We start from the raw sequence: 12,125 nt of genomic DNA on the forward strand, positions 1-12,125 counted from the left end.
GCCGAGTGCTGGGAATACAAAGGTGATTCAGATGGCATTCTTGCCTTAGAGTATTTTTTTGTCCAACTAAGCTCATGAGGATTTTCTAGTTAAAAAAAAAAAAAACCTCTTAATTTCTAGTGCTTTCATGATCCCCCCTTTTCTCCTTCCTTCCTGGCTCTTAGTGATATGGTCAGTACTGTACTAGTCTAATGGTTTGGTAGTTGTTTATACCAACACCTTATATGTTTTTGCTCCAATTCCCTACTTTTTCAATTAAGTGCCTTTATAAGCTTTGAGCGAATGAAATTTAGCCTTAGAAATATATTCACATTGTATATATTAATTTAAATGGAAAATATTCCACTAACTTACCAGTAATTGATTGAGTATAGGCTCTATACCCTCAATTTCTTAGCAGGCCAATTTGTAAAGTATTCCTAACATACATTTGTGTCCTTTGATAGTAACAAGACTTCTCTGTTTTTCTCACAAAAAAATCAATGGAAAAAAGTATTTGCCGGGGAATCAGGAAATCTGCGTTCTGATTCTAGCTCTGAAATTGATCGTGTTATATAGTTTTCGGGATGTAGTTTTCTTTTCTGAAACTTCTTTTGTCTGAATCTTTATAAAATGTTGATGGAAGGAATATGTCACTGCTATTGGCAAGTGCAAAATACATTTAAGGAACTTGTTGGACATTTACCATTGTTCTTATTTCTTGGATGCTTATCTTGAAGTCTGCATGGAAGAAAGATGTTTCAAAAGCCTTATTCCTCTATTGTGCCACTTCTGATCTGTGTTAGCGTTCTCTTTCTTTAAAAATATTTAATGATATGAATTTCTAATATTTCTTTCAAATTTTAACACTGTTCTATTTCTGTTAGTGACAAACTAAAAAACTTAAGTAATATAATTTATAATCATACTTAATTGATTTTGCATAGGCCGTGCAACAGGTTATTACCAACCTACTAATTGGGCAGATAGAGCTTCGTTCTGAAGATTCTCCAGATATCCTGCCATACTCTCACGAGAGACGAGTTGAAAAACTTGTCGTTCCCCTCGGTGAAGAACTTGCTGCCATCCAAAAGGCATATATACAGGTAAGCCATTTTTATCACAATTCAGTGTTTTAATAAACGAACTAATAATGTAATTGCTTTAGTTAACAGGATCTGGCTGTGAGAACATATAATCATTTTATATAATATGTTGAAAAATTCTTTGAAATTGAAATTTTTGGAATGAGCACCATATTTTATTTTTGGCAAACTATTAGTTAAGGAGGCAATACAAAATGATGTACCATTTCTAATGTGAATAATAGCTTCATATGGTTTTGTATTTTTTTAAGTATACCTTTTAATTGCAGTATAGAACACCTCTCCCCTACACATATATAAACAGCAGAGTGCACGAAACGTAAGTGTGCAGCTCAGTGAATTTTTACATGGTGAAAACACCAATAACACATATCTGGATTCAACCAGAAGTTTCTTTGTAAGGAAATATATTTTCAGTATTTTCCTTCTTGATCCCTTATACAGCAATGGTTCTCAGCTGGAGTCGGTTTTGCCCACCTGGCGACATTTGGCAATATCTTGACACATTTTTGGTTGTCGTAACTGAAAGGGGTGGGGAGTGGAGTTGCTTCTGGCATCTAGTGCATAGAGGCCATGAATGCTGCTTAACATCTTGCAGTGAACAGGAAAACCTCCCCAACAACGAAGAATTATTTCGTCCAAATGTCAATATTTTAGCTTTGAGAAATCACTTAGACAGTTACCCTTTCAGTGGGAAAAATTGAGGGTAAATCATTGTTTTTCTGTAGTTCATAATTAGTGTTATACTGAAAACATCTTGTTTTCGTATCCTCATTGCCGTGGATTAGAGATGACTGCAGATTCCATGCCACTTCTCTGTGGGGAGGGGTTTGTTTCCCCTTCCCAGGAGTTTAGGCTGGCCTGTGACTGCGTTGAGCAACAGAATGTGATGAAGCTCAAGTTGGTCACGTTGAGGAGGAGGGAGGAGCCAGTAGATAGCTAGAATTGAGGTGCAGACAACGGCCGGGTTGAGCTATTTCAGCCGGCCCTGCTGTTTGAGGCTCCAGACCTCAGGGAGCAGAGACAAGCTGTCCCTGCAGAGCCTGGAAGAATTTGGTTTTGTTTTTAACATTTAATTTTGCAATAATTTTAGACATTCAAAAAATTTGCAAAAATAGTATAGGGAGTTCCACTGGGGAGATGCTTTGAGACTGTGCAAATACCTTGCTTGTCAATATTTTGCCCGCTAATTTTAGCATACAGTGATGGTTCTTGCTTGCAATAGTTCTTTCTGTAGTGTTTGCCTAATCATTGTTTCTTCTTTCCCTTTCTTTTCCATTTGTTAATTTGAATTCTCTTATAATGAAGAGTTGTTTCTTCTCCATTTATTTATTAATTCCATTCTTTATATCAATATAGACTAATGAGTATTTGATTTTCTGTGGGTTAAATCCAAGACTGTCATTATTGGTTTTGTTGCTCACGTCGTTCCCGCTTTGGTCATTGGGAGCTGCTTGAAGATGGCTCCTGTGTCTTCAGATGTGCACTCTTTTCTTTGGAGCACTTCCTAATTTTCTACTTTACAAGATATTTTATGCTGATTTAGTATTTTTCCTGTCCCAGCCATGGAATCAACCATTTCTTCAAGGAATCCCTGTTCCTTTTATGGAAGCGTGGTATTTAGAAATCAAGGTCTGTTCACTAGGTGTGCTTGTTGTTACTGTGGTGTCATTGCTTCTACGCCCTTGCAGTGCCTGCTTGAATTCTTACCCACAGAATCAGAATCGTGTGCAAATACAGTGGTGGTGGTTTTAATCTGTGATGCTTTGAAGTAGTTTGTTATGCAGCGATACATAACCAAAACATTCAAGCATCATTTAACCTTTAATAAGTCTTTCTTAAAGAGAAGTTTTGTAGGAATATGGTTTGGTTTTTGTTTTTAAATTATTTGTAACAAAGTTTTTAATGTTATTAACTTAAGATATGGAAAAATCTTTCCAGTAATCATCTGCTAAATACTAATATATTTTGTTATGATTAAATCATTCCATTTATAAGAATCTAAAACTTATAGTTTGTAAATCACATATAAGAATTTAATTTCACTGACATTTTTGAGTGCTTCTTTTAGCAGTGTGATCAGCAAAGCTGGAAGGGAGGAAAGATAAAAATGTACTAAAATAGCTCTATTTTAGGAAATAAAAATTCGGCAAAAATTTGAACAGTTTGTTACGTATTACTGTAGTGGGTCTTCATCTGGAAGTCTCTTTTGTCTTCCTTCACTGTGCCAGCAAGCTCATTCCTGCATCAGGACCCTGTGTCTGCTGCTTCCCCTTCCTCGAGTGCTCTGTCCTCGGAACCTCTCACACTCAACGTACTTCAGCATTTAAACGTGAGCTCACATGTTACCTCTTCAGAGAGACTGTTTCTGTCCACCTTATTTCATAATAACCCCTTTTCCCTCAAAGACTCTTCTTCATCACTGTGTTTTAGGTCTTAATGTGTTTGTTGTAATCAAAATGCTCTGCTTTCTTTTTCACTTCTTCCTTCCTTGCTTCCCTCCCTTGGATCTACACCTTATGAAAACAGCGATTTCACTGTTTCAGCCACAGTATCCTGAGTGTTTAGAACAATGCTTGATACATAATAGATACTTAATAAGTATTTCGTGAAAGAATGAATCAACAAATGAAATTAAATGTACTCAGGGCATTTTGATTTTGTCACCAGTCTATAGATATTTGCCTATGTGCCAGACTTTGTTGTAGGTACTGAAAATGTAACAGTGAAGAAGCCAAAGGCCCTCCTTTCATTGTTCTTAGATTGGGGCTGGTGGGGGGCGGGGCACGTTAGAAAATGAACAGATAAACACATATGTTCTTAAATTATAGTTGGGTCTGATAATTGCTTGTGCTGACTCTCATATGGATGTTATCTGGGGATAAATGTCAAGTACTTTTAAATTTTATCTTTGCTGAGTTTACATAAAAATTCAGTTTAAGATGAACTTTATTTAATATATAACTCCTATTTTAATATGTGAGGAAATGATTGTATTTGAAAAAGGACTTTAAAACACCTTAAACTAAATATCTTTGAAATTTGCAGATTTTGGAAACATTTGCTAGTTCTTTGATTCAGAGGAATGTTTTGAAGAGACGGGATATCCCCAGTCTAACAAAATACCAGATAATTCTGGCAAGAGATCAATTTAGGAAAAACCCATCTCCAAATATTATGGTAGGTACTTTTAAATAAATTTTGAAGATAGAGATTAAGTTTTTACTCAGAGCTAGAATGAAATGTAAATAATGATTGGTTTTTGGTATATATTGGCTCATCAAAAATTCAGGTATGATTTATATAGTTTATAAAAGCATGAAAAATCTAGCAAGAATAGACTTTAAAGATTTTAATTAAGACAAATTTATTTTCTTTTAATAAAGAATTGATATTTTAGTTTATTTCTGTGTTGCAAAGTCAAAGGGCCAAGAAAGGGTAGGTTCTAACTAACTTGTAGACCCAGAGCATTTAGTTTTAACTCTGGATACCAAGGTTGGAGGAAGCGTCACAGTAGGCTGCTTATTCCTAATCTTTCTAGGAAAAAATAAGTGGATAGGAGCATACCATCAAGCTAGGTCCAAAGTCAGAAGAGATGCTCATAAGCACAAAAAAGCACTGAGCCATCCTTTGAACTGAGAGGGAATGCATGTGCAAAAGAGGCGATTGAAGGAAGATGTGAAGGAGACAGTGAGCAAGCCGATTGGACTGAGGTAAAGGAGTGAGGAAGGCAGGTGTGGTAGTCAATCTAGGTCGTGACCACACGAGAGCAGCTTTCAGTGTTACACCCAGAAATACGGACTTTGTTCTCTGGTATCTGGGGAACCACTAAGGGAGCCTTTCTATGAAGTTGCAGGATATTATACTAAACTTTAATAAAATGTGTTTTAATTTCTGCTAGGAGTTAAAGATTCATTGAAATTTTGTCATAAATCTAAACCCAGTGAACTTAATCTTACTGATGAGAGTTTATGTTTTTCAGAGAGGCTATTTTACCCTTTCAGGTAATTAGGATGCCATCTTAGGGCATTAATCACTATCCTGGAAACATTCAAAATGAGTATCTCTGATGTTAAATGCTACTAAAAATGCAAGGTAGCGAATACTAGTTTTTATCCAGAATAAAGAAAATAATTAAAATCTATTCTCAGTGGTCAGTCTTTTTAAAACCGTCTCATTGTATAGATACACCTGCTGTATGCTGCCGTAGGAGTGTGTACTTCATTTTTCCAAGAGAGTAGTGGTTTTGAGGACAAGGGCTCTGGGCCGAATTCCCTGGGTCCAATCCTGGCTCTGCAGCTTCCGCACCTGTGAAGTGGGTGTAATCAGCTAGGTGTAGTCCTAACCTCCTAGCTGTTAGGATTAAATGAGTTTGTACAAGTAACATGCTTAGAACATGGTCTGGTGCTCAGTGTCAGCCGTTATTATGGCACTTATACCTGGTGTTAAATGTTGGTGTTAAACAGTCTGATTAAATATTTGTCCTGATGCCAGTAACATTCATGAGGATAGGCCCATAATGGACGTGTTTTCCATTGTGTCCCAAATACCTCACTCAGTGCTTGACGTGCAGTGATGCTTATTAAATAGTTTTGAAAGAACAAATGAAACTATGTACTGCTAATAATTTTCCTGTAAAGACAAACAGTATGTGATAAATATTTCCCCCATAATTGTCTTTAAAATGTAGATTTCCGGTTGAATTAAAGAAAAAAAAATAAAGGGACAGATTATATATGGAAAATACATTGCCACCTTTCCATAGTAACATCCTATGACATGCACTAGAACCAATAAGTTCTACATGGAACATGTATCTTCATTTCTTTCTCTGCTTAAATTTGATATATGCTTGTTTTTCTAGGGAATACAAGGCATAATCGAGGGAGAGTTTGCTATTTGTATTAGCTTGTATCATGGTTACGAATTATTGCAGCAAATGGGAATGAGATCCTTATATTTCTTCCTTTGTGGAATTATGGATGGAACTAAAGGTATATTATTTAAAGAAATAATAATGTATTATTTTCATTAAAGATATATTGAACAGTTTAGTTTACTTAAAAATGCTTTATTTCAAAAAGCAATGAGATAGTTATGTAACAGCTGGCCATGTTTCTTTGTTTTTGATGAATAGCTGGAAAAGAGCAAGCCATTCATTAACACATATGTGAATGTGGAACTGGAAGAAGTTGCTGGTTTTCATGTTTAAATTTGGAAAACTTGCATTCATTTGTAAAGTTTAATTTCTTTTTAATAAATAATAAATTTGATTAGTTTTGCTGTTAAGTTTATTTATTTGGAAAATCTTTTCTTAATTCCTGAAGGAATGACTCGGGCAAAAAATGAACTTAGCCGAAACGAGGACTTCATGGCACTCTATAACCATCTTGAGGGCATGTTTGCACAGACACAGGGTGCTTCAGCAGGGGGCACCTCTGCTACCCAGAAAGGTCTGATTTTTATTTTATATGGTTTTTCTTCATCAAGGTGAATTTTCAAATTTTGCTCCATTGATCCTCATATCTATCTATAATTACTTATATTTCTTTAGCAACAGACCTGTTAAATGCTTAAAGATTTTCTTTAAGTTAGGATAGATGCCTATTCAAGCAGTTAATAAACTTTAAGTATATAATAGATGTTAGTAGTTGTTACTGGCAGTGAAAATTCTCAGAACTGCTAAAAACTGATTTATAGCTTAAATAAATATGTATTTTTTCCCTTTTACTTTGCTGCTGATTCCTGTTGGGGTTCTTCTGAGAATTAAATGTTCATAAAAGTTCAAAGTTTATTTTACTGTAATGCTTATGTGCTCCCAGATACTACTTACTATTTAAATAAAAAGAAAAAAGTAACAAATTCATTTTGAAAAGGATAATTAAAATGCATTAATGTAATTGAATATGGAAAAATATAGAATTTTTTTTTTTTTTTGCAGGAGATAAAGATAAAACATTTTTCTACAGTCATCCAAAGTTAAAGAAATTAGAAGAAGTTGTAGTTGACCACTTCAAGTCGTGGAATGGTGAGTCGTATTTAGTAGCTTCAGAGTGAGACAGAGTTGTTAGTTTGTGCTAACACTTCTTACGGAGAAGATAGGCTTTTAATTACTCTAGTGACTAGAAAAAAGCTCTGAGAGATTTTGGGAGGTTAGGGGCAAGGGAAATGGTGGGAATGTTAAGAATAGGGTATTATATATAAAAGGAAAGTCAGTATGGGGCAATATAAGGGAAGCTGACATGAAACAAAATCTGATATAATGGTAGGGAAAGTAAAGCAGGTAAGGAGAGAGTCATGGAGGATGCTGTTCTGTCGAGTGTTGGAGAAAGCCTGTCTGTAGGGTGATGTCTGAGCTGTACTCATGGAAATGAGGGAACCAGCCTTGTGGTTTCCTGTGGGAGGATCACACCAGGTGGAGGGAACAGTACATTCAAAGGCTCTGAGGCAGTAGGGTGGTTGGTCTAATTAGGAATCAGTGAACAAACCATGTGGCTGGAGTAGTGCAATGAGGGTGAGAGTGGTGTAGGCGGAGATGGGTGAGGGAGCCCAGGGCCAGATCACTAAGACTTGTGAGCTGAGTCACAACTTTGGTTTATTCTGCAAGTGCTTATGCTTTGTGAAACTATTGCCAAGGAGTTCAGAGCGGTAGAATTGGCAGGTTTGTGGAGAGCAGACATTGACCAATGAGGAGACTATATGCTAGTCTCACATGATAACAGGCGATGATGTCTTGTGCCAAGGCAGGGGTAGGGGAGGGGCTGAGAAGTGCTTATAGATTCTTGATGTTTTTTGAAGTTGGAGCCAACAGTATTTGTTGTTTGACAAAGAGTATGAGAAAAAAGGAGTCACATGGGTGTGCATATGTGTGTGTGTGTGTGTGCGTGTATCATTATGTGAGCAGAGAGAAAATTAAGAACAGCATGGAGAAGAAAGAGCAAACGTGTTAAGATGCTTTTGAGACATCCAGGTGTAGGTGTGCAGGGAGCGGGTAAGTGCGTCTGGATCTTAGTGGTCTGGGATATTTTTATCTATTTACATGCCTGTGAATAAATTTTGGAGTCATCAGTATAAAGGTAATATTTAAAGTTTCAGGAATAGATGTGGTCACATCACCAGGAATAGTTTAGAGACAGGAGAAGACCCAGAATGTAGTCCTGAAGAATACTGGCATCAGAGTTCAGAGGGAAAAAGCCACAAGGAGATTGAGAAAGGGACAGACAAGTCAGGTGTCAGAGGAGCTGAAGGAAGGGACTGTTTCGTAGGAAGGAGCCGACTGTGTTCAATGCTGCCAAGGGGTGTGGTACCATGGACTAAATAGGAAGCGTCTGTTGAACTTGGTGATCTGGAAGTTACTCATGACTTTGGAAGAGGAGCTGCAGTGGAGTGAAGGGAGACAGGCAGGCTGCCGGCCGGCTGAGGAGACTGGCTTACACCAGAAGGAGCAGAGGGTCAGGAGATGGTCAGATGGAGTCTTGATGCTGGGTAATGCAGAGGAGGTTTATCTAGAATACTTTTCTGTACAGCTGCTCCTGCTGTTTGCTTATGTACTGTGAATTCGCTTTGTAGGTTTGAGTCATTTAATCCTTAGGGTTGTCCCTGGCACCCTCATGATGATTAATGTAGTGTAAATCACGTGGAAGAAAAAAGGCTTGTCAAAGTCCCAAGCAAGCTTAAAAAGAAAAGAAACGAACAACACCACGAACTCCACACAACTTGCGATTATTAACTAATTGCTCCATGCAAGTCTACATACCTTATGTTTACTGTTTCATTTAATCATCACCACAGCCCATTTTAGATGTGAAGAAACTAAAGTTTAAAGAGGTTAAATAGCTACCATGGTCACACATCACCCAGCGAGTAAGTGGCCCAGCCTCAAAAACCATGTTCTTCTTTGTGGATTCTATGGCCTCCCAAACACAGAGACTCTGGGAGCAGCTTTGTGATTGGCTGTTGGGTATATTCTGCAGTTGTCACTGGAGATTACAAAAATATAGTAGGTTCAGGGACAGAATTCTGAGGCCTGGGTAAGACAGTGCCTTTGGTGACAGCAAGGAAAGGGAAGATGCACGAAATCAGCGGGGGCTCTGCAGCTCTGTGATTCCAGCTGAGAGGGCGAAAGGGGACTAACAGGCCTCAGGTGTGACTGAGGACTGGCCAGACGTGCCTCAGGTCCTTTTTGTTTGATTTTCTTAGAATTTTATTATGACAGCCAGTGAGAAGTAGGGAGCCAAGATTATTAAAATTACTAGAGAAGGTAGGAGGAAAACCAGCGAAGGTTTATGATGTCTTAAATTATATTTTTGAAAGAATTATCATTCATTAGCATATAGTTTCAGGCTTGTCTTTGAACTAGTTCTTGTCTATATGCTTTTAAAAAGTTGTAATTAAAGTATTTTTTGTTATATAGCTCAGAACGCCTCTGAAAAGAAATGTGACAAGACCAGAGTTATGATCTTCTCTTCATTTCGAGACAGTGTTCAGGAAATTGCAGAAATGCTTTTACAGCATCAGCCAATGATTAGAGTGATGACTTTTGTTGGCCACGCCTCAGGGAAAAGCATGAAGGGTTTTACCCAGAAGGAGCAACTGGAGGTAAGTGTTTTACTTCTGGAGATATGAAAATAAAAATAAAATCGATTAGCTTTGCACTTAGGCTTTTTTTTTGTTTTAACTCATTGGTCAATTGGCTACTTCTTGAATATAAATTTATTGTAAACATGTAAATAAACGCATATTTTGAAAGACCAAAAAAGGTGTTTGTTGAGATTTTGAGACTTTTTTAAGTACTGAACAGTGTGGTGGTTAAGCAGAAAGGTCTGGCATCATGCTGTCTCTGTCAGAATCCTGGCTCTGCCCCTTCCAAGTGCACGCAACTCCTGTGCCTCAGTTTCCCTGATCTGTAAACGTGCTTCATTTAGTATTAAATGAAATCATACGTAGAGTCTTCAGTAAATGTTTACTGTTTATTTTAAATCATACTTTATTCCAAACAAATAATGAGCTTATCTTTTTTTTCTATTATTTAAAAATCTTAATTTCGGAATATGATCAAGGAAACCATGGTGGTATTGGAGGTAGCCCTATGCTCTGAATAAGAGGGCCTAAGTTTTCTAAGTGCTGTGATATGTTTTCTGGGAAATTTTAGACTATTGGTTTTCATAAACCTTGTACAGGTTTTTGCAGATTAGCTGTAGTCTGCCTTTGAGTAGTCACTGACAGTTAGGAGTGTCTTTAATGTCTGATTGACCCTGACAGATCTTTCCTGCTCTGTCGACATCGGTAGCTGAGGAATCCTGTTCTTTAACATCTGTCATAGCAGTCCCCACTGCACTCGGAAGAGTTGTGGGAGCTGACGGGTCTGGTGGGCAGGGTCTAGGAGGTGTTCCTGCGTCTGAAGATAACACCTTTCCACCTCAAGGCTGAGTAGAAGTCTTGGCAGGGTTCAGACATCCAGTGGGTGACGATGGCTGCTCTTCACGTTAATGTGTGAGTGACACGTGAAGTGGGTTTTTACTGAGGGGTCAAGCATTTTGAAAAGCTCATAGTACCCAACCTGATCTCTGGCCAATTTCATTATTACCTCAAATCACTATTTTCTCAGTTTGTCAGGTGCCGTAGGAAACCTTGTTGATTTTATTGACTTTGTCCTTTACTCACTTATATCAATAATATTTGTATGTAGGCCAGAGTAACAACCCTTTTTTTTTTTTTTTTACGTAACTGCTTTCATAACAGCGGTTTTATTCTGAAGTAAGCTTTCATGCAAATAGTTGTAATTAAATTATTCATTTATTTAGAAACAAGAGATGAAGTCAGAGAGGAAGTGGGGGAGGCTAGCTCCTTTAGGGCCTTATAGATCGTGTCCATGTTAGTGACTTTGGCTTTTACTCTGAGTGAGGTCCCTTGGAGAGTTTGGAACAGAGGAGGGTCATGACCTGATTTCTATTTTAAAAGAATCACACTGTTGCTGCCTTAATAATAAACTGTAGGGGCTGAGGGTGGAAATAGGAAGACCAGTTGGAAGACTTATATAGTAATTCAAGCTCCAGGTGATGTGGCTTGGCTGGGGTGGTAGCAGGGAAGGTTGTGAATGGTTGGATTCTGTATGTATTTTGAAGGTCAAACTGATAGGATTTGTTGACAAATTAGAGTGGGATGTGAGATAACAGAGTGTGAAGGCTGCCTCCAGGGCTGACTCCAGGTGTTTTAGTCTGAGCCACTGAAAGAGCTCTGTTAACAAAAGACTGCAGGACAAGCAGGTTTGGGAGAGAGTGTCAGGAGCTTGGTTTTGGACCAGTTAACTTGGCATGCCTATGAGATTAGTATTTTTAAACTATCTGAATTGATGGAGGACCTGTTTATTTCCTCTCAATACATCACAGATAGATACTTTTGAACATTACAATAAAAATGAATTAGAAAAATTTAATTAATGGAAAACAAAGTTCATGTCCAATTTTTTATTATTAGAGTGAACAAACAGAATTACTCTGTCAAGTTTCTAAATACTCCCTCTTAATTTTTGTACATATCTTGTTTGGGACCAGTAATACATAGTTGATGGACTACACTGTGAATAGCACTGTTGTAAACATCATGTAGAGATGTTGAATATGTAAGTCTTGAGTTCATGGGCTCAAGGGTTGATGGAAATATGTATTTGGGAATCATCATTATCTAAATGGGACTGGATGAAATTATCAAGTGACGGAATAGAGATAGAGAAGATGACCAAAGACTGAGCTCTGGGGTACCTTGTTGTTATGAGAGATAGCAATGATGATGATTCTGTGGGGAATTAGAGTAAGTGGCTAGTGAAAGACCAGGAGAGTGTGATATCCTGGAGCCAAATGAGGTGGAAGAAGTGACTAAATGTTTAAATGCTGCTGGTAGATCATATACGATGATAACTGGGACTTGAGATTGGACTAAGATGAGAAGGCAAGTGACCTTGAGAAGAATGGTTTCAGTGGAAAGGCAGGGGCAAGCTTGGTTGAAGTGATTTCAAGAGAGGAGAGGAGGGAGCAGAGCGAG

The 12,125-nt window shown here is 37.7% G+C and overlaps 1 protein-coding gene across 2 annotated transcripts in view; it reads left to right on the forward strand.

Annotated features, from left to right (window-relative positions):
- The window catches only part of FANCM (FA complementation group M), a 56,443-nt gene that overhangs the window by 8,410 nt on the left and 35,908 nt on the right, over positions 1-12,125 (forward strand). For both annotated transcript variants that reach the window (XR_011441155.1, XM_023624548.2), the window contains exons 4-9: positions 927-1,085; positions 4,134-4,265; positions 5,950-6,079; positions 6,413-6,538; positions 7,027-7,113; positions 9,499-9,683. Coding sequence is in view for 1 of the 2 variants with exons in the window: in XM_023624548.2 (XP_023480316.2) it covers positions 927-1,085; positions 4,134-4,265; positions 5,950-6,079; positions 6,413-6,538; positions 7,027-7,113; positions 9,499-9,683 (819 nt within the window). In the remaining variant the exon portion in view is untranslated. The remainder of the gene's footprint in view (positions 1-926; positions 1,086-4,133; positions 4,266-5,949; positions 6,080-6,412; positions 6,539-7,026; positions 7,114-9,498; positions 9,684-12,125) is intronic.

This window comes from Equus caballus, chromosome 1 (assembly GCF_041296265.1).
Source record: "Equus caballus isolate H_3958 breed thoroughbred chromosome 1, TB-T2T, whole genome shotgun sequence".
Lineage (NCBI taxonomy): Eukaryota > Metazoa > Chordata > Mammalia > Perissodactyla > Equidae > Equus > Equus caballus.